At 47.6% G+C, this 23,784-nt stretch overlaps 1 protein-coding gene and 1 long non-coding RNA gene across 2 annotated transcripts in view; both read left to right on the top strand.

Moving 5' to 3' along the window:
• LOC147034469 (uncharacterized) overlaps positions 1–23,784 on the top strand; it is a 119,315-nt gene that overhangs the window by 76,915 nt on the left and 18,616 nt on the right. The window contains 3 exon segments of the mRNA XM_085883772.1: positions 13,394–13,573; positions 14,636–14,719; positions 19,607–19,707. Of these exon segments, the coding sequence (XP_085739898.1) occupies positions 13,394–13,573; positions 14,636–14,719; positions 19,607–19,707 (365 nt within the window).
• On the top strand, positions 14,726–18,910 carry LOC147034470 (uncharacterized). The gene is made up of 2 exons (XR_015058900.1): positions 14,726–18,334; positions 18,453–18,910. It is a non-coding gene; the product is annotated as an uncharacterized LOC147034470 (long non-coding RNA).

Here is a 23,784-nt window from a genome sequence, read left to right as displayed (position 1 = left end):
CTATCGGGATAACCGAGCGGTGTTATCGTCGACCTCGACAGTTCGATTAATTATCGGGCGTATTCAGCCCACTACCAACCCTTTACGTGAAGCAAGATGAGGATTCAATGGGAGAAATGACGAAGCGAAGCGGGAAACAGTTCAACACAAAGCACATTTATTCGCGGCACACGGGAAGCACACATATACAATTCCACCAAATGCACACAGAAAAGAAAAACACAATTCAATTTACACAAAAAGCAAATATAAAAGCGAAAACACAATGCAGAGCTAATACCGACTACCGAGCACACGGCAACACTTATACAATTCTACTTCACAGACGGCGCCGACAACACATACCCAAAACCAAGGAAAAGAATACCCTCAAGGATGAGGCGGGCCTGAGGCCGAGACCGGGTCGCGCCTACCCGTCTGGTGATGAGACGCGGAGCGGCGATGGTGCCTCAACTCCGCGGGCCTCGCGGACAGTCTCTGGTAGGGGGTGGGAAAGGGGCCCCCTTGGTCGCACTATCTCAGCGCGGGGGGAAACAGGAGGGGGTTGCTGATGCTCGGGGTATAGAGGATTTTTATTATCCCGCGACGAGCGTCTCCACCTCGGCCAGGTCGCGCTGTCGGCCTCCCTGGGGTGCAGCTCCCGACGCGAGCACCCCCTCGTCTGGTGTCGCCGCCTTTCCACAGCTCCGTCCCCTCCGTTCCGACTCCAACGCACACGACGACCAGCTCCTTCCTGCCAACTCCACCGCCCGCGAAGTCTTGACTCTCTGTTTCCGACTCTCCTACTCTCCTACTCTCCTACTCTCCTACTCTCCGACTCTCCTCTCTTCTACTCTCCTCCTCCTCTCGTCTCTGGACTGACGAACACGGTCCTTTTATCAACCCCGTCGCTTCGCCCTCTCATCTTTGACCCCCTCCCTTCGACCTTTCACCTCGCTCCCCATTGGCCCGAGAAAAAGTGGGCGTGAAGGCTTTTTGATCCATAAATTTGCATATATCGATCGCCCTGGGGGCGGGGCCAATTCGCCCCTCGCTCACCGATTGGACGGCAAAAAGTGGGCGTGTGTCGTTTTTGATCCGTTTTTGAAGCACAAAATCCGTGATTTTGTACACGCTGTTCGGCGCGCGCCCTGCACGAGTCCAACACCGGTACCCACAGGCGGCGCAAGAACGGTGGCGATGCGACGGTTGCGAGGTGTGACGTGAAGGTCGTGGCGGTTGTGGTGAAGCGGTGGTTGGTGGTGGTAACAATGGCGGTTGGTCCAAATTAAAGATAGTAAAAGAAAAACGGCTATCCTGAAGAGTCGCAGCACGCATAAATGACATGTATTCCCACTAGACAACGGGTTTGGGCCTAACTACACATGTACTTACCGAGATACCTCACCTAAGGGACCTGAATGGTGGTTTGCGAATTTGGTAACCACAACACTACCCCCTCCCCTTTTTACAGACTCGTCCCGAGTCGTCAAATTTTCGTGTGCCATCATGTGTAGTTTTCCCCTAGTACATTTTACCTACGGATCCCTGAGTGCGACATTCATGGTATTCGTGTCCCCAAAATAAATAACCTGAGGGCTGCGTAACTACCTAAACAAACTCACTCGCACGGACGACTTAAATAAAATTGCCGGCGCTAGACAGACATGCCGGGGGCACACTCATATTTACAGTACATCTTAACCTTAACTTACAAATTTTACACGAAACCATGGCCCAGGATCATTGAACTCTGCAAAAAGAAAGCAGTTAGCAGGGAGCCAGGCTGCCCGCATGCAGTCTCTGGCTCAAACAATGCAGGTGACAGGGAACGTGGCTGGCTGCTCACACGCAGTCCAAGGCCTTCCCTTTTGAACTGAACGCAGTGAACCACAACGGTGCATGGGCTGCACAACGCAGTCTCCGTGCCAGCTCAAGTGGCACACGCAATGAGCACAACGAATGGATGCATGAACACAAACACGGTGCACGGGCCGCCACTGCAGGCCCGTGTTGTAGCTGCCAACAGGGCAGTTCTCGCAGCTTGCAAACTGTTGCTTTTACGATCCTGGCGCACATGGCAATGAACAGGGGGGGCAAAGAAAAAATTGAACGGGGCTGGTGAACATGGGCAGTGGGCATGGCATGGCAAAGGCAGCAGGCAAACACAGCCCGCAGAAGAAGGCCACTGCAGGCAAACACAGCCCGCAGAAGAATTGGCCGGCACAGGCCTTGAAGTAACACAGCTGCAGATGATCCGGCCGGCACAGGCCTTGCAGCAACACAACAGCTGCCGATCAAGTGGGCCGGCACAGGCCTTGAAGTAACACAGCCAGCAGATGAAGCTGGCCAGCCTTTGCCGTTCAGTGGAGGTTGGTGGAGGGAGTGCGGTGGTGCTGGCCACTTGGAAGGCGGGCTTGGACCTACCTACCTGTCTCCCTCCCAACCTATCACCTTTGCCTGTCACTGTACATACCCACTCCCTTAATTTGTCAAACCCCAATTTAGCCCCAACTTAATTTTTTTTTTTTTTTAAACTCCCTACTATAAATCGTCCCCGAACCCCCTTTATCGTCTTTGTTCGGCTAACCTATTCTGTCACCTAGCCTACTCCCAACCCCTACGTTCCCTTCCCGGAGGGGAATAAGGGAGAGCTAACGTCCTGTGTCGAGGCCCAACGAAGCCTCAGAATGGCCTCCCCAGAGTTCGGCGATCTAACCCAAAGTGGGTCCAGCGGCCCACAACGAGAGCGAGGGGATGGATGGTGCGGAGGGGTACATCTCCTAATCTACCCTAACCATTTAACTGTTAAACTACCCCGGGGCTTTCAACAAGCTCCTCTCGCTTAAACTATTGGTTCTAACAACCCAGATTCCCGTCGCCTGTGTTGGTGTCCTCACAATTTCGGGCCTCGCCCCCCAATTTTCTCTCCGTGCCCTCACACGGTCTCCTGGCTGGGACACGTGGCTCCCTTTGGCAGGCACGACCCTCTGCCGAATCTCCCGCTATGGCACCCCCGGGCACTACACTGCCTCCGAGCCTACCAGCTCCCTAACACCGGGGAGTGCCCCCCATGGCACCTCCCCTGAAACGCACACGTGGCAGGCTGGCTTCCCGGGCCCCTTTCCGAGGGTCACCCATGCCCACAACACTGCCCACGCGGCTAATGGCGCCCCGGGCCCCCGCACCAAGCAGGCGCACCCGTGCCCACTACGCTATCCCGGCCCCCCATGGGCCCATGGCCTACCGCGGCCGACTAGCCTGGTGCCCGGGGTACCCACTCAGCGATACTCACCTTTCGCAGCCACGCTCCCAAGCCCGTCAACAGGGCTCCTGCACCCCTCCAAATGGGTTTCGAGCCTACATTCCCACCAACAGCAAAACAACCTCCATTTTTCAATTTGACTAACCCCCTAACTCACTTTATACTGACCCCGGGGTCCCTTGGGCGGGAGTCACTCCTCCCCCCAATCACTCATCGCACCATGCATTCCCCATTCACTCCACACACACAGACCCGCTGGCCTCACTCACTCACCAAGCACATGCTTCCAATTCACTCACCAACAACTCTTCAACACACACACCACTGAACTCTGCCATCCTCCTAACTACATCCCCTAACTAACTCGTGCTCCCACGTCGTCCCTTAAACTACAGCACGTTCCTTTTAACACTACGTAGCTAAACTACGTCCCCTCGACACATTCATAGTCTGTCACTGTCTCCAAATCATTCATTTTATTTCCCAACCTAAATCTGGCTACAATCCCTCTCCCTAATCCATTCCACGGACTCCATGAGGACTTACCCCTGCCCATGAAGTCGGTCTAACTAAGCTAACCCTTCCCCCTAACTAGTTTTCATCCTGTGCCCTGGGTAAGGGGGTCTTCCACCCCTTGCCCAGGAATCCTTTGCACCCGAAAGTGAGGCTTACTGTTTCTTTTTTTTTTTTTTTTCCATGCGCAGCACCTGCGCGGCAACTCAGAGCTCGCGCAGTTTGCACCTGCCCGTGACGTCATGCAGCTGCACGTGTACCTCGTCCCTCCTTGGACGGTACCATCCGGCAGAGATACCCCTCCTGCCGGATTCCAACCACACGTGCAGCCATGACGTCACCGTGCGCAAAAAAAAAACACAAGCCCCACGTCTCAAGGGGTTCCCCACGCGAACACATGTGCTTTGCCCGTTGGAGCTTAACACACACGATCGCGTGGAGAACCCGTCCGGTCCAAATCCATTTACCTGCCTAAACTTTGTCCGTCCGCGGGATCGGCAAATCCACCGCGTGCGTTTCCGGACCGGGACTTCACTCTCGCAAGCGAGCACGTGGCGGTCTCGTGCGTTGCACAGCACGAACCTCATGCTCACTGCTGGGTGAACCCGGCACGGTCCTCGAAACAACTACAGCCGCTACCCGGCTTTCTCTCCTCCCATGTCGCCGTCGTCGCCATTCGACCCACGCACACCTGCGTGCCACGACGCTCACACTGCATTCCATCACATTCACACCGGGAGACGCGGCTGCGTGCTCCCGCATGCCAACCGACATCTCCCTCACATACCGCTCTCTCACACACACGGTCTCCCTTGCATACGGCGACCTTGCACACGGCCATTCACTCACGCGTGCGGGGGCACTCACCCGCGGTGCCTCACTCGCACTCCGTGCCTCATCCACACACGCGGGGGCACTCACCCGCGGTACCTCACTCATACACACGGCGACACTCACACACGCGGTCTCTTCCACACACGGTTCCTCACCCACACACGCGGGGGCACTAACCCGCGGTGCCTCACTCACACTCCGTGCCTCATCCACACACGGCGTGCTGGGAAGCACGTACTCCGGCACCATCGCCACCACACCACTCACACACGGGGTCGCTTCCACACACGGGGACGCACTCACGCCTTGCACCACACACACAGGGACAACCACACTGGGGATTCGTGTCGCCACAAGGGTCTCCGGGGCCTCTATACCCCCCAAGCTCTCCGTGCACCCGTCCACAGCACTCGTCCCCTCAACCTCGCAAAGCACGACCGAACTCACCTGGTCGTGACTCGCCTCAAGGGGGCATACTCCCTCCCCTCGTTCCTGGAGGAGGCCATCCAGGTGCTCGCACTGGGTCTCTACACGCTCCGCGAGCTCACCCCCATTGTCCTCCACTACCTCCGTGTGTGCGTCACTTACCCCGTCCTCACCGTGCAGTCTCTCCTCTATCGTTCCCTTCCCGGCTACCGTCACTGCCAACTCTTCACCCTTTACCTCCCTTGTCTCAACTATTATTATTTCCTTTGTCGTCACCTCATGTCTTGTCTCACACGTTTTGGTCTCCCCATTTAATTTTTCCCTCTTGGTCACCGTCGATTCCTCTGTCACGACCCTCGTCCAACACGCCCCCCGAATTATTTTTTCACCCGCCTCCACCGCGGGCCTGTCAGCCGTTGCACCCCCTTCCAGCTCGTTTGCTCCCACACGTGGAGTCGCCATTCCCAGCTCCCTGGTCACGGCCTTCATGCCCGCCTGCAGGCATCGGCCCATGTTCTGCGTCTCACCCCGGAGCTCTTTCATTTCTTTTTTTATGTTTGTTTCCATTCCGTTCATTTGTTGTGTATTCGCATCCAATTTTTGTGTATTCGCATCCATCTTCGTTTTCATTTCATTTGTATTTGTATCCATCTTTTCTGTCATTGCCGCCAGCATGGCGCATAACTGGGCCATGTCGGATGCACTCAGGTGAGCCGTTCCGGCAGGGATCGGGGAAGGGTTTTGGTGGAGAGGGGGGGGGAGGTGTCATACACCGCGGCCGCACCTATTTCGGGCTCTGGGTTCAGTTGGGCGAGTCCGTGTTCCTGCACAATCAACATTTCCTGCACGGGGATTCCATCCTGGACCATGGATTCTACATTACTACACATATACATTTCTAATACCCCCGGCTCCCGCTCGCCTTGAGACGCCATCTTGCTTCTCGTGAAGGGTTAATTTAGCTCGCTCGTAATTTGGAGGGAATCGGGGGTCGCTTCTCTCACCCCTGGACCGATTCCTGGGAATTTCGCTGGAGACAGGAGAGCCCGTTGTCCCGTTCTCCATTACCAGTGCCGCGAGGAGGGCGATGAATTTGTATCCCACTCCTGACACCAGTGTTGCGGATTCGCGCCCGCCGGGGTGCTGACGGCCACGTAACTCGAATCGCGGCACGTCGCCCACCGGACGGACAATCCAGTCGTGACCCTCTCGGACTAACGCCGGGAACCAGTCACGGGTGGACCTTTCGGTCTCACCGCGATCGAGCCAATCAGCCCCCGCGTGGGATAGGGTTGCTCGCCGACCCGACCTACCTAAGTACCCACGCGGAGGGTAGACCGGGCGATCGCACCTCGCCGCAGGTCGACTTCGGACACGGGCCACTTAAGCGACCCGTTCCGTACTATCGGGATAACCGAGCGGTGTTATCGTCGACCTCGACGGTTCGATTAATTATCGGGCGTATTCAGCCCACTACCAACCCTTTACGTGAAGCAAGATGAGGATTCAATGGGAGAAATGACGAAGCGAAGCGGGAAACAGTTCAACACAAAGCACATTTATTCGCGGCACACGGGAAGCACACATATACAATTCCACCAAATGCACACAGCAAAGAAAAACACAATTCAATTTACACAAAAAGCAAATATAAAAGCGAAAACACAATGCAGAGCTAATACCGACTACCGAGCACACGGCAACACTTATACAATTCTACTTCACAGACGGCGCCGACAACACATACCCAAAACCAAGGAAAAGAATACCCTCAAGGATGAGGCGGGCCTCAGGCCGAGACCGGGTCGCGCCTACCCGTCTGGTGATGAGACGCGGAGCGGCGATGGTGCCTCAACTCCGCGGGCCTCGCGGACAGTCTCTGGTAGGGGGTGGGAAAGGGGCCCCCTTGGTCGCACTATCTCAGCGCGGGGGGAAACAGGAGGGGGTTGCTGATGCTCGGGGTATAGAGGATTTTTATTATCCCGCGACGAGCGTCTCCACCTCGGCCAGGTCGCGCTGTCGGCCTCCCTGGGGTGCAGCTCCCGACGCGAGCACCCCCTCGTCTGGTGTCGCCGCCTTTCCACAGCTCCGTCCCCTCCGTTCCGACTCCAACGCACACGACGACCAGCTCCTTCCTGCCAACTCCACCGCCCGCGAAGTCTTGACTCTCTGTTTCCGACTCTCCTACTCTCCTACTCTCCTACTCTCCGACTCTCCTCTCTTCTACTCTCCTCCTCCTCTCGTCTCTGGACTGACGAACACGGTCCTTTTATCAGCCCCGTCGCTTCGCCCTCTCATCTTTGACCCCCTCCCTTCGACCTTTCACCTCGCTCCCCATTGGCCCGAGAAAAAGTGGGCGTGAAGGCTTTTTGATCCATAAATTTGCATATATCGATCGCCCTGGGGGCGGGGCCAATTCGCCCCTCGCTCACCGATTGGACGGCAAAAAGTGGGCATGTGTCGTTTTTGATCCGTTTTTGAAGCACAAAATCCGTGATTTTGTACACGCTGTTTGGCGCGCGCCCTGCACGAGTCCAACACCGGTACCCACAGGCGGCGCAAGAACGGTGGCGATGCGACGGTTGCGAGGTGTGACGTGAAGGTCGTGGCGGTTGTGGTGAAGCGGTGGTTGGTGGTGGTAACAATGGCGGTTGATCCAAATTAAAGATAGTAAAAGAAAAACGGCTATCCTGAAGAGTCGCAGCACGCATAAATGACATGTATTCCCACTAGACAACGGGTTTGGGCCTAACTACACATGTACTTACCGAGATACCTCACCTAAGGGACTTGAATGGTGGTTTGCGAATGTGGTAACCACAACAATATGTTTGACTAGCACTGTAAGATTTCTTATAGCTCTGTCTCAAAACACTTGAAATATGTAAATTAAACATTAATTAATGATTCAATAAATTACGAACAAGTTTTCTCGTTTGTTTTGGTTGAGATTTCCTGATCAAATGGAAGACCAAGAAGTGGAGAGCAGGAGGAACCAGGAGAGGATTCGGGTTTCAGCCACTACTCCACAACCCTCAAATCCATGCAGGTGCAGCCGAGTGAGCTTTGCAGAAAAGTTTTTGCAAGAATTCACTTCTCCTTAGAGAGATGGATAATGAAAGATAAAAATTGAGAGTGAAAGAGGTGAAAAAGCAAGAATTAGAATGAATAAAGAGAATTGTGAAAAAAATTAGAAAATACTATGAAAGGAGCAAAGAACAAAGATGTCGGGAAGAACCCAAATAGACAGATTTCAGCAGTTACTCCCCAGGCTCAAACGCAACACCATGTATAAGCTACCATTTCGACATCTCAACAAATGTAAACGCAACCTAATGACACATTCGACATAACTTAATTAAAGTAAATGCAACCTATGTCCAGTATATTAGTTACGTAGAGGTCCACTTTTTTATCCACCAGCTTAAAAATAAAAATAAATTGAAGATATTGTAATTGGCTCCGTTCGTCTGTCTGTCTATCTGTCTAGCTGTCATGCTATCTTCTAAACTGCTGTGCAGAAATTCACCAAACTCAGTCGTTATGATCACCACATGGCAAGAAGGTGTGAGCCAGATCACTTTTGGCACTGCCCCTGGGATGGGGTCAGGTCAGATGAGATCTATGACTTGCTACAGGTATCGTATAAACCTGTACTACCCTGTTCCATGGTCGGGTTGTCGGCGACGAAACAGTCTCCCCCACCAAGTTTCTTGGTGAGGAGGGTGTATGATATAGACACCCAGCAGGATGAAGATCAAAACCTGTCAAAGGGTGGAGGAGCTCCTTGTGAGCCAAATGCCATCCATATCTAGTGCCCAACTGTGTCTGCGAACATCCTCCTGCAGTTGGGTCACTATTTATTAGGTTCTTGGCAGGATTTGCACTCCGGTTACCGTAAAACCCTTCATTCCGCAAAACATTCCAAAAGCATAAAAAATATCTGAAAACCCACTCCATGGGAGAACCTCCTGTACAGTTACTCTTCACAGGGCAGCTCACCAAATGACGGGATTGGGGCAAAGCCTTCAGGACCCCCAATCTTTGATGATAGGACGGAAACCACGGGGTAACATTCCCAGGTTAGATTGAGGGAGAGTGTGTTGTGATGGTGCTGAGGTCTCGTCCACCAGACGGCGGTCCCTTTGGGTCGGTGCCTGGAATGTCCTATCCTGAAGAGAGGATGATCACCTGTCTCTCATCATCTGAGCTCAAGCGTTTGGACATTGGTATTGCAGCACTCTCTGGAGTTTGGAGACCAGATTGCGGCAAGATCATGGCGGGTGATTATACCTACTATTGGTCTGGTCGCTCTGATGGTTACTATGCCCAAGGAGTTGCTGTAGTTGTGTCCAATAAGCTGACTCCAATTATAATTGAGGCAACACCGGTCAACAAGCGTATTATGAGACTAAGGATTCGTCACTCATTGGGTGTCATTTCCCTGGTCTCTCTATATGCTCCGACTGAGGCGAGTGATCCCGCCATGAAGAACGCATTCTCTACCACGCTCGAGTCTGTGGTTGATCAGTTCCCCAGGCGAGATACACTTCGAGTCTTGGGGGATTTCAATGCATCGGCTGGAAATGATAGGGTTGGTTATGACATAAATTTTGGTCCCCATGGTCAGGAACTATGAACCAGAATATCATGAAGTTCCTTGACTTTGCAAGAAGTCATGGACTTAGGGTGGCTGGTTCATGGTTTCAGCACCCACAAGCTCATCACTGGACTTGGTATTCCAACGCTGGCGGTGTGGCAAAGGAGATTGACCATGTGCTCGTTGATGGGCGCTGTAGGATGATCCAGAACTGCAAGGTCTACCGGAGTGCTCAGTTCCTCAATACTGACCACCGGCTTGTTGTAGCCACTCTTCAGTCGCACCTTAAATCCAGGAGAATGCTACCCTCCCAGCCGAGGCTGAATGTTGGCAAGCTCAAGGATGAGAGGGTAGCTGAGGAGTTTGGAAACAGGCTGAGTGGAAATTTGGGGGGAGGGGGGGCTGGGTCCTCTGGGGGATCCTAAAGAGTTGTGGAGTGCCTTCAAGACCACCGTCCCTGATGTTGCCAGTGGATGTCTTGGAATTCACCGTCGGGCGAAGAAGAATTTTGTGTCTCAAGGGACACTGGATACCATTGCCCAGAGTTGCAGGGCCAGGCTGAATGGCAGAGCTGAGCTGTTCAGGGAGCTGAGGTGTAAAACAGTACGTGCAGGAAGGGTGGACAAGGAGGCCGATGTGCGAGGAAGCTGTGAGGGGGTGGAGCATCACCTGTGGTCAAGTTATTCTCGTCCTACTGACAGTGGAATTCGTGCATTGCGTTCGTCCAAGCCCACCCCTCGGTGTACTGCAGTTAGAGCAGAGGGTGGTGGGCTCTTGACAGAGGAATCCGAAGTGATGGCCTGCTGGGCCGTTTACTTTGAGCGGTTGTACCAGGCTGATCGAATAGCTGTCGAGTTGGACATCAGGGGTGTTGCAATCCCTACTGCTGACCCTCCAATCAACTGTGGTCCACCTTCGTTTATGGAAACAGGCTGTGGTGAACCGGTTGAAATGGGGTAAAGCTCCTGGGATCTGTGGCATCCATGCTGAACTTCTCAAGGCTGGTGGAAATGCTGCACTCGTGTCGTTGCATGCAGTTCTGTGCTCTGCCTGGAACACAGGCATCATCCCAACTGACTGGAAGAGGGGCCATGTTGTCCCTCTCTGGAAAGGGAAGGGTGATCACCAGGACTGAAACAACTACCGAGGGGTGACGCTGCTCTTAGTACCGGGTGAGCTCTTTGCTCGGATAATTATTGATGGGGTTCGCCACCATCTGCTTGAGCACCAGCGTCCAGAGCAGTCAGGCTTTACACCAAAGAGGTCAACGATTGACTATGTATCCTTGCTCTTCAGGTCCTCACCGAACGCAGACGAGAGTTTCGGCAATGTCTGCTCGCAGCCTATGTTGATCTCTGTAAAGCGTTTGATTCAGTGAATCAGGAAGCCCTCTTGAGGATTCTTGGTCTTCGTGGGGTGCCACCAAAACTGATCGATCTGATGTCTGAAATATACTCTGGGACTGAGAGTGCTGTGAGATGTGGTGTTACCATCTCTGACTTATTTCCAGATGTTACTGGAGTTCGTCAGGGATGTGTACTGGTCCCCACACTTTTCATCACTTGTTTGCACTGGATTCTGGAGAGGATGTCAGAGAGATCAAGCTGCGGTGCATCGTTTGGGAATTTCAAGATCTCTGACCTTGATTTCACAGATGATGAAGTCATCTTTGTGGAGACACTAGATGTCCTTTTGCAGGCCCTCGAGGTGCACAAGCGTATTCTGAGGTGCATATTCGAAGTTCACAAGCGAAACTTTGTCTCGTGCGTTGTGTGACTCGTCGAGCACCACGTGTTATAATTTATTGCTTAAATAATTTATATTTTATATATTATTACCGCGATGTACTGAGGGAATCCACAGAAAAAATTAGTTACGTTCCAAGGGAAAACCCGCGATGAACCGGGGGCGCGATAGGTGAACCGTGATAATGCGGGGGTTAACTGTATACCTGGGATCATTCTGATTCCACTGGACCATAGACTATCAGTACTGAGGCTTTTGAGGCCTGCCGATCTGTGCTGCTTTATGCAATGACGGTGCATGATTTTATTGTGGTGGAGTCAGGGCAGCTGAACACTGACCCATGTATCATATGTGATATTTTCTAAGTCCCAAAAGGGTATAATGCTGTGGAAAATCAACTAAACGCCCTGAATCTCGTACTTCTTCTATAATGTATCATAATAAAGCCATGGACCAAGTTTCAGTTGAATATGTTGAAGGATATGGAAAAAAAGTGGGAAAACCCACAGGTGGGATGGATGGACAGATGGAGAGCAAACCTTATAGTCAGTCGCCTCCAGTGAAACCGGTAGGGGACTAATAACAATTATTTTCATGCCGTGAGGTACAGTACATAAGAGCTTCCAAGGCAGTTTCATTGGCTCAGAAGTGCATTCTGAGACGGGTCGCCACTCCGACACAGGATGCTTGAATGGCTTATTCCCCCAGTAATATGGTACTCATTTTGCCGACCTCGGAAGGATAACAGGCTCAGTCAACCTACCTGGTGTTATTTCAACGGAGCGGCACGGGCTTGAACTCAAGATGCTGAGATGTTAAGCCACTCCTTGATTGTTAACCCAACACCAGGCATGACTGCACAATATGGTACCAACTATGTTACAAAAAAATGTATGGAATGGTGTGAACGATTTCACAAAGGACGATGCAAGACTTGTCCTCTGTGGCAGCAGACACTGGTTGCCAAGGTTGTTCATCACACATTATTTTGGGGCAGCCATCTTTACAGCACGATTACTTGTGACACACACGGGGAAGTCAGGTACTAATGGTCAATAAATTGGCTCACATTGCAATATCGCACGTAATGCATATGCATTACACATGTGCACGATTTGTGACAGTAAAATTATGTTTCTCTTTTGACTTACAGCAAATTGACCTTTTGTAAATGTCGATCTTTACATTTATTAAATGGTGTTGCGGTGTGTTGCAATCAACATGCGGTGTTGAAGGTGCACAAAAAACACGTTGCACCTCAGGGCTTCACAGCACTCTTGACTTCACTTGCAAGTTGGAACGCAATCCCTTTTTTGATATTTTGTATTCATGTGACCGGATCTGGTAGTAGTATGATCCACTGCCCCGCCTTCTTTATGATGCCAGTTAGTGCGCTGCCAGCCACTTGGCCCATATTCAACAGTTTCCTGTCAACTCCAAAACTTTACTCTCGATTGTTTATGAGAACACAGCTTCAGTGAATTTTACAAGTTTGGTGAGGTCTCCAGTGCATTCCTGTCCTATACTGCTGGGGACGTGCTACGTGTCATCATCCCCGCTTCAGCGTGCAAGACTTGTAATTCGAACCCAAGGCATTGGTCAGTGTTTGTATTCCGATGGTTGTACGGTATTGAGAAGGAAAGTGAAAATTATCTTTTTAAAATGTTTCTGCCCAAGTTAAGGTCATTTCACAGTTTAATCCAATGTTTCAGTAAGAGATGTCCTCAACACACAGATATATAAATCATAGTGCAAAGCATCATTGCCTTCTTGTGTTTTCCATTTTTTTTCACAAATCATTCATTTCTTCCTTGTTTCTATTCTTCGATGCAATATTTTTCAAATGTGCAAGCAAATCCAACTAAGAGTGGTTTTGTGTCTGTACATCTTTGTGTTCTGATGTTGCTATGGCATAATACACCAAGACCGCATGCATTTTGATGAATGCTCTTCCTTCCCTCAATCACAGAAGCATCTTCTTTTTTAAATAGAATGATAACATGTACCTTCAAATCCATGTGTTTTTGCAGGTGCGCTCATCGGAAGTGACCTGGGATGAGACACGGCGAACGCTGCGCCGTGACCATCGGTGGGAACTCGTGTCCCTGCTCGACCGCAGTGAGAAAGAGCGCCTGTTTAAAGGCCACATCGATGCCTTGGCCAAGCGCAAGAAAGAGCAATTTAAACAGTTACTGGATGAGACAAGTGAGGTAGGAAGATTTTATTCAGGCTGGTCTCAGGGCTTCACAGCACTCTTGACTTCACTTGCAAGTTGGAACGCATTCCCTTTTTTGATATTTTGTGTTCATGTGACCGGATGGGACAAGTGAAATAATGTTCTTCAAGTGGCATTGATTTTTGTGTTGTGTCATTTGGTTTTTGACCTCACTCGTTTTTCTTTTAACTTGTACATAACCCTCTAATTTGGATGATGTCCTCTTTCTGCTGTCCGTGACATTTTTCAGCATTACCCCCACTGTTTGTGTGCAGGATATCTCAAAAAGTTATGGATGGATTCGGATGAAATTTGTGGGCAGATTGAGTGTGTGACGAGGACAAACTGATAAGATTTTGGTGAAGATCCCGATCTGGCTACTAGAATTTTAAAAAAGTGATTCCTCACCTTTGAGAGATGTGGCTAAACCAATATATAGCACAATATCTCAAAAAAAGTTGTGGACGGATTCGGACAAACCTTGGTGGACACGTTGGGTGTGACAAGGACGAATTGATTTTATTTTGGTGAAGATCCGGATACGGGAATTTTTTAATTTTTATAGTGATTCTTCACCATTGAGAGATGGGCCCAAAAACGATATATAGCATGATATTTTAAAAATGTATTGGGCCCAATGTGTTCTCGTGGATCAGACATTATGTGGTGGAGGTATGCACTCTACCGAGTGCCCTTCTAGTTCTTTTTGTTCTGTTTGTTTTTTTTTTTATTTTTTTTGTTCTGTGCAAGCATTTTTCTTCTGTGTATTTCATTAACTCGTTAAATCTATTGCAGTCGCAGGTGAATGTTGGCTGAGTGCGAGAATTGAGGGCAAACGTGTTTTACAGACACACACACTCACACTCACGACTGATTTGACTTTGAGAAGGTTGCATGTGGGTGTTGTCTGTGAAATGAGCTGAGTGAGTTGTGCCGCTTGATCAGGCCTGTGAAGTGTGTAGGCCGATGCAGACAGCTGTGGTTTAAACCCGTCACGGAATGTTGCATTGAGCAGCTTTGATGGAACGTTTGTGGGTGGCATTTCAAATATGTGCAGATAAGTCTGACTTCGACCTGGAAAGAAGTCCGAAAGCTGATTAAGGAAGACCCCCGATGTGCTAAATTCTCGTGCAGTGATCGGGTAAGTGAAAATGTTGTTCATTTTATCATCTTCCACTCTATCTTGGAACTTCAATAGGTTTGGTGACCAAACAGTGCTTGTAATGTGAACAGTGTTACAATCATCTGGTGGTATAATATTTTTTATAAACTCTTTGTTAAGAATGGCTGTAGATCTTTTTATTTTCAAGAACTAAATGCGAGATGATGATATTCACCGATCTCTGAAACCTCAAATGCTATTTCCATGTCCTTACTTTATCATTGTTGCTTTCCTGTCGAGGTGAATCGGTTGGTAAAATGTGACTGTCGGCTGTTTCAAGTTGTAACCAAAGTAGAAAGTTTTGAGTATCTGGACCCTTCTGGATCTGGACCATTCTGTCATGATATAACTCTGTTTACGTGCTTTCTATTTTCATGAGCAATATGAGTCAACTTGGAAAGCTTTATTCGGGTCAGAAGAGCTGCTCCAAAGTTATGACCGAAATGTTGATTGGTGTGACGTGCCAATTTCTCAGATGAGGATGATTATTGCGCTGATTGTTTTGTTTTGTTTTTTGTAATTTTTTACCCTTATTTCTGACCACTTAAATAAGACCCATTATGGTTTCCCTGATGGTTCATATCAGTAATGGCTATAGAACATGAAAGAAACACTCAAATCCATGCTCTTATTAAATTTTATTTGTGTTGCTTTGGTATGAGATTAATGAAAACCATACTGTTCACTATTCGTCATCATCATCGCCGTTGCTTCCAACACAAGAAAATACATTTGTGACATGCAGTGTGCCAACCCAATATGATTATTCCAAATTCATATTGTCACCTGTTGCAACAAACACATTTGGCGATTCATCACGAGGCTGGCAGGATGGCCTCAAGGTACGCATTCTCGCTCTGAGCTGTCTTGCCTGGGTTTGAATCCTGGTTCAGTTATAAATTGTCATTCTGGTGTTTCACAGGAAGGGCGATTCATCAGTGTGTGTATCATCCCTCGGATGGACGCTAAACCCGGAATCCCGTCTGTCAACTTAAGCATCCCACGGTGTACTTCATGAGGAGTAGGCGAGCTATCACCAGCACAATGAAGAAAATCCAAATTTCTGCCCTGACTTCCTGAGTCTGAGTGACAACTCAACCAGAAATTATTGCCGAATACCTGCTTCAGCAGCACCAATGCTCTGCATAGGGCATGGTATTTTATGACGATGATGATGATTCATCACGGTGTAAACCTGGAGACGTTTAAAAAGTGGGACGTTTTTCTTTGTTGCACCACAAAAAACATGCTGCAGTCATTACACCACCATAGCCTCACATCTTGCCACTCACTTTACGGCCGAGTGTTCGAGAGTAACAAATGAACCGTGAATGATGCAGAAAGAAAAGAATAATACTGATCCAAGCAAAGGCTGTTGCAATCTTCATGGTCATTGTAATTAAGGGCCTTCTTTTCATCAAACGACACCATTAAGCAATGAAGGATATGACAAAAGTTAGTTTTTTGCTGTATATCGATCATGCGGTGTTGAAAGAAAGTGGTTCGGACACGTTGTAATAATACAAGCCACAGCATACACACTCTGTTCTGTTGGTATTCCTTGCTCAAACTACAGGTAGTGGACAAAAAAAAAATGGAAACACCAGGGTAAATGAGGGACATCAAGTATTGAAAGCAACGGCTTCCACACAGGTGTGGCCCATGTGGTAATGAAGCAAATAACATCCCAGCATGCTTCGGGTCATGTATAAAAATGCTGCACAGGCATGGTTGCCTATAATTATGGCTGCGTGAGGAGACCTCAGTGACGTTGAAGGAGAGGTGATTGTTGGGGCGTGTATGGCAGGAGCTTCAGTGACAAAGACAGCTAAGCTTGCTGATGTTTCACGAGCAACAGTGTGTAAGATGATGTTCGGCATGGAACTCTGAGGGAAAGACATCAGTAAAGGGAAACAGTGGGTGGAAGTGCATTAATTTGAAGTGCAAGATAAAGCAGGAAAGCAACTGCAGATTAATAGATTAAATTTCAACCTGGGGCGCAAGCAGCCATTTTCATCAAAAATGGTCTGCCGAGAACTCCACAGAGCAAGATACCACAGTTGGGTTACAGTGCACAAAAACCGCTAATTACACTTGGCAATGCATGTTTGCGAGTCCAGTGATGCAAAGAGCACGTGTAATGGACTACTGAGCAGTGGAGAAATGTGATGTATTCAGTTGAATCATCCTTCACCATGTTCTCGACAACGGACGAGTGCATGTGTGGCGCCAACCTAAAGAATTCCACAACCCTGAGAGCTTGGTTCCAACAGTGAAGGGTTCTGGTGGTTCTGTAATCTTGTGGGGTGCATTTTCCTGGCACCGTTTGGGTGCAGTCATTCCTTTAGAAGGCAAGGGCAATGCCAATTGCTATTTTATGGCACTGAGTATGCCTGGTGTTTGGCTTAATGGTTAGGGTGGTGGGCTTGGGATCCTAGGATCCTGAGTTCAAATCACCATTGGCTGTTGATTTTATCCCAGGTGGGGTTGTGACTGACTGTGTCATCCTTCTGAGGTCGGAAAAATGAGTGCCAGCTTGCTGGTATCCTGTGTCGGAGTGGCGGCCCGTCTCGGATTGTGCCCAATAGCCAAGGAGACTGCTTAAGCAGCACCAACACTCTGTGCAGAGTATGGTCCCAATGGATGGATAGTACTGAGTGATCATCTTCACCCCATGTTGCAACATTTCTTTCCTGTCGGGAGGGGTGTCATCCAGGATGACAATGCCCCCGTCCACAGAGCACGTATAATCACCCAATGGTTTGATGAGCATGACACTGATGTTATCCATAGGTCATGGCCTTCTTAGTCACCAGATTTGAATCCAATCTAGCATCTCTGGGACATTCTTAAACGATGCCCGAGACAGCATTTTCACCTCCATCAAACAGATGTGAGTTGATTGACTTTCTTGTGGAAGAATGGTGCCGCATCCCTCCTGCACAATTCCAGGCACTGGTGGACTCCATGCCACGGCACATCCAGGCCATACTGGCTGCACGTGGTGACCCAATGCCCTATTGAGTGACTTTACATTGGTGTTTCCATTTCTTTTGTCCACTACCTGTGCATACCAAAAGCACTTATGTGTATCTCCCTGTAGATTTAATTAACTTTGAGTTCATAGCTCTTTGCAGTTCTTAGCTTGCCACTGGAATCTCAATCCATAGGCTCCGTCATATAAATGCTGAGTATCAAGCAACGAAGTAGTGCGTCCCATTTTCAAAGTATTTGGTATGACTCGGATGGGGTTTGAACCACCGGCCTGCCAGACTCAGAGCGGATGCTTTAACCATTTTACCACTGAGTCTGGTACGAGTCTACTACGTCTTAAATAGTCTCAACTATACCTCAATGGGAGTCTACTCCACCTTAACCCTGCGTTAGTACCCTGGGGTGTTTGGAAACCCCAATTTTTTTTAAATGTCCCGTTTTCTATAGATGTGTGCACTAATATCCATTTTCTCCGCAGTAGCTTCACGATTCTGTGTGTTGAGTGCGCTCAAAATTTTTCATGATCCTGTGGGAACTCTTGTGAGAGGGAGACGTCATTTCTCAGTGGGCAGAGAGACAATACCTCAGGGTACTAACAAGGTACTGAAAAAATAAGTCTGAAATTCCTAAGGAATTCTTAGAGACAAAGAACAGATGTAATTATGACAGCATATTTGGATTCACAGACAAAATGACACTAGTTTCATACATCCCACAGAATAAGAAGGAGAACAATGTTCTTGTCAGCAGCATGCACTATGATGACAAAATTGACCCAAATTCTGGAGGTAAGAATAAACCAGAAATTATCAAAAAGAAGGTTCCCTGCATGCCCAATGCCCCCACAACCCCACTCGTCACAGGGGGCAAAGAGATGTGCATTCTGTCCCAGGTCACGCGATCATAAAGTGAAAACAGTGTGTAACCAGTGTGGTAAACATGCGTGTAAAGAACACTGCAAGTTGACTGTCAGTTGCATTGAGTGCTAAAATAAATATATCAGGTGATGAAAGTGAGTGATGAGGATGTTTCTGCTGTCGCTAATGAGTTTTGATAAATTTTGTTTTCTATTATTGTCTTGATGTATTTATGTACTCATGTACTGTGAAATCAAACTGAAATATAATTATATGTATGATCCTGAATACGTTCACTAAATAAATGAGTTGAACTTCATGCTAGTTTTGCTTACATGCTTCATTTTAAAAATTTAAAAGTTGGGGTGCTCAAACACCCCAGGGTACTAACGGCATAAAAAAACCATGGTACTAACGCAGGGTTAAAGACATTAAACTATTACAAAAGTATTCACTTTCTGCAGAATCTAAACTTTAGATTCTAAAGCCTTAAAATTATATTTCCCCTCCCAATGGCTAATATAAATTACTCGATGTTGAAAAACAAAGCCACTGGCGAGCGTTGTATTTTTCAAAAAAAATTAAGATGATCCAGTACTTTGACCCACCGAATGGTGTTTATCTGGAACTGTGCAAGCCATGCATGCCAGATATGGTCTCTTTAAAAAGAAAAACGTACACCAACATTGGCTTGCTTTAGACCTGCAATGGCTTGCCATTGACCTGCAATGGCTTGCCATAGACTGCAAAAGTCTATCATAGACTGCAAGAGCCTTTGCACCAATTACTTTCCATCGACAGTTTTGGAATCTATTCTGTTTTTGTATAAATTGTGAAAGTTGCTCTGTTTTTTTTCTTTTGGGTGACTAATCATGTTTGATTATTGTAATTACAGCAATGAAAGTAGTATTTTGCTGTTGTTTTATAGACTTTGTGTTGAGCTTATTTTGAACGTGTTTTTCAACATATTTTAAATATTTCACTTTCACCCTCTCTCTCCCCACCTTTCCCACAGAAAAAGGAACGGGAGTTTAATGATTACATCCGGGAGAAGTTCATTACAGCAAAGTCTGAATTCCGCAACCTGCTCAAGGAAACGAAATTCATCACTTATAGGTCAGAGTTCCCTCTTGACCTATTTATTTGTTACCAAGTTTGCCTTGATGTGAACTCCTTACTTGGCTCACTTATTTGTTTTATTTATTGCACACAGGTCGAAACTCATGGTAAAGTGAAGTGTAAGAATAATACTGAAATTGCTCTGGGGTATAAAATACACCAGTTTTGATTTTGGTAATATGGCGCTTCCTGCAGTTGTGGGAAGGAGAAGCAGGGATGCCTTTGCCCAGAAAACCTCTTCGTAGCAACATTATCCATAACATTGCAACCACATGTCTTTTGTATACTTGTCTCCCTCTGTTATCTTGCCTTTCCTCCTATCCAGACTTATTATGCTGCTCTTCCTTTTGTTCCTTGCCACCAATTCTCCATTCCTCATCTGCCTGTGCTTTCCCACTTCACCACTGTTGTTGTGCCGGCCTGTTGTCCCTGTCATTCGGCTCTTCCCTGAGCCTCAAGATTGACTTTAAGCAAACAACCATGAAAACGCATTTTCCACTTGCAACTCTCTGCCCTTTCCGTGCCCCCCCCCACCACTTTCCAGGTTTCTGCAGTGCACATGCAGTCCACCAGCAACCCCCTTCTGGTGAAATGCCCCAAATCTAGGATCATTGCTCACCTCCACTCATTTGTTGCTCTTTTTTCCCCCATCTGTGGAATCAGCTTTCACATTCTCTTAATCTCATTCTTCCCTCTAAGTCTGGGGTCCCAAAATATTTTTGACCATGAGCCAGAACCAAAATTCCTTAGATCTCAGGGCCACAAAAACAAAGACATTTAAACAAGTAAAAGCTACATTCTGTGGACATCAATCCTTTAAAATGTTCTTGCATACAAGTTTATCTTTTTGCTCCCCATACCCAACAACATTCTGATCTCAAGAAATTAGGGTTGTAAAGCATGAATATTACAATAACAACTGAATAACATTAATAGACAGCAGTCACCTTCAGTGGCCATATCACCTCACCATCTGGCCTACATGGGGTGACGAATAGATGCATATGCACATCTGTCCTCCTTCGTGACTAGATGAGCACTGAGGAACACGGTCGTGGGTGAGGGAGATTGGGAGGACGGTGGTGGAGTACGTGCATGCCAAAAATATTTGAAATAATAGGCGTGCAATACACGGCATCGTTTGATGCCAATGGCAGTTCACCAAGGTCATGGAGAGCTTAGATTCGTAGAACTGCAACTACCCTCCATCGTAATAAGATGGAAACTGACCAAGACAAGCGTGGGTGGTTGAGATGGGGAGGAGGGTGACAGAATATTTGCACGGCAAAAATATTTGAAATTTAGGTGCGCAATTCTATGACATCAAATGATGCCGAGAGCAGGTTGCAACGCAGGGCGTCATATGAAGCCAATATTTGTGAAAGGGGTCATAAGAAAGTTCAAAATTTTGATCAATGTAACTTCACAGAGTGGTATGTTTAGGAAACGCAGTTGGTGCAAATGGCCTGTTTCACTAATTTTGATTGGGTACCTATATATAGAGGGGCATGTAATTACCAAAACAACATTGGAGGGGATTAACTCAGGAATAATTTAGCAGCTAAGTTAGCACCATACCATCAATCCATTGATGAGGATTGGGATTATCTTCTTGGTCCAACTGGTGATGCTTGTGGTCAGGATGTGAACCTGAACCGTGGTCTACCTTTTGTTGACGTTTGCTCTCAGTCTTCAGGATAGTTGTTCACCACCATCTCAGATCATCCCCCATCCAAAACCTTGATATTTTCTAGCCCTGTTAAAGCATTCCTCTCCCTCTCCTCATCCCCCAAATTTCTAGTTTTTGCTTGCTGAGAGTTTGCTTCTGTATCCATCTTATCCACCCCTTGCATTCTCCCCTAACCCTCATTTTCCCCTGCATCCCTTGTTTGTCCATCTCTGTTTTGTCCCTCGGCCCTGCTGTTTGTGTTCCCCCTTCTTTCTTCTGTTACTTTTGTTCTGTTGCATCCTGATCTGTTCTGTATTCCAACTTTTCCACAAGCCTTGACTTTGTATACAAAACAAACAAAATGTCCACCTGATGCACTTTACCGCATGCCGTGCCACAAATATATTCGTTTATACACCCGTGGCATGTGCAGGTGACATATCAGCAGCCGCTGCTGGTGTGCTCATCACACCTCAAGCTTGCAATGTCATCACACGGTGCAGTGTGACCTTATTTCCCTCGAATGATGTCCTGCTCCTCTGCTGAACTTGATACACAAAATGAAATTGGCATTCGTCGTTCCAAAAATAGGTCTTATGTATATTTTATAAACACCTCCCCACCACCCAACCGTGTTTGATCCAGTTTGTTTCATCCTCCTTTATATGCATGTTTATCATGCTGCCACAGTCGGACACTGACGGACAATGCTTGAAAGGCGTCACAAGGGCATGAAGTGCGGCATCACACTCAGAATTATCGTCATGCAATTTAACCCGTTTGCATACCTTTTTGCCGTTTGGATGCGCTTCCTGAACGTTGTTGTTTTGTTTTATCATGTTTTATTTTATTACCTCATTGAGTCACCCCTACGGGTTTTTTTGTTTCTTCCATGTCCAAGGCTTGTCAGGAAATGTTTTTACATGCATTGCATGCAAGGCGAAAGCATTCGGAGGCAAGCAGCTTTCTCATTAACAACAAGAAGTGAATACTTCGATATCGCGCGGCTGGGGGCAGTAAAAGTCTAGGTTAAGAATGATGAAACAATTTTGCAGTTATAAAATTTAAATGTAGACATGGTGAATTAGCATGCATGATGGGAAGAGTTGTGACATTGGACAAATTTTTATTTATAGCCCTCAGATCAAAGGGACGTACGTGGCCATAAGTGTGACAGAAGACACAGGACAGAATAGCCAATTATATAACAGCGCGATGTCGCCACGCTGCAATAAGGATGTTGGTCAACACATCATCACAGTACAGTAATCTCCTGATTTACTAACTTTCAACCTTGCGTAGTAAAATTTTTGACACCACAAGTTTGATTTTCGACCTCAAAAACCTGACATTACAAACTTTTGCTCACCGATCAACTCTGTTTTCAACTACAAATTCAGAACGCGACCTCATGAACATTTGCTCAAATATTTTGATTGTGGAATTTAAAATGAAGACATCTCGCCACAAAACGGCACAGGATGACTCGGCTTAAATCCTGGGCAATGTCGTCAAAGCGTCACTTCCTTCGGTCTCTTTATGCCGTCACGTTTGTGCTGAACTTCAGTGTTAGAATGCGTTTTATTTACTCAATTTAAACGTACTTGTGCATTATTAATGCATAACTATGCCCCTTAAAAGGAAGATAAGTGCTCAAGGAAGAGATGCTAATGTAAAGAAAGAGTTGGAAAGGAAATTATAAATTAGAGGAAAGTTTGACGCTCGTGCCTTCCCTACAAATATTGTGCATGATTTATTATAATATGCAATCACAAAGAAAGGATCATGGTATGTGCTTAATTTATGACACCTTCCAGGGCAGTACAAGTCTCATAGCTCTGTGATTGGGGGGAGGGGGAATGGGGGACACATCCCCCCTTATCACCCTCCCCCCCCGCCCCCTCCTCACCCACCTATCCCCCTCCCGCCCCCCTGTAGCTATGGGAAAATCACTCCCGCTTTACGAACTACCTTTCAGGAACACGTTGTGCTCGCAAATCGAGAGAGATTGCTGTCTATGGGATTTGAACCTGGAGCGACAGTATTGAGAGACAGACGTTCAGATGAGAACACCAAACACATAAATGCTCACGTGGTTATCATTCAAATGTGAAAATCCACCAATGTTCGTGTGATGTGAATTTTTTTATGGATATTTGAAAATTTATATCCAATTGTCCTTTTCAATTTGTGATGTTACAAGTTACAAACAAATATTTTTTTTCTTACGGCTGTCGTAAAATTGTGGGGGAGGGGTGGGGGGGGGTTGGGGATGGGGGTGGCAGTATCAAATGATCAACCTTTTTTGCTTTCAAAACGACCATGCAACGTTTCGGTGTTGCTATCGTTATTACTGCAAAAATAGTTTCCACAACGCCTCCAAATGGCCCTGGTTGCAACATGTT

Source organism: Eptatretus burgeri, chromosome 1 (assembly GCF_056783735.1).
Source record: "Eptatretus burgeri isolate ZD-2024b chromosome 1, Ebu_testis_v1, whole genome shotgun sequence".
NCBI classification, from domain to species: Eukaryota; Metazoa; Chordata; class Myxini; order Myxiniformes; family Myxinidae; genus Eptatretus; species Eptatretus burgeri.
This window is presented reverse-complemented; position numbering and strand designations above follow the sequence as displayed.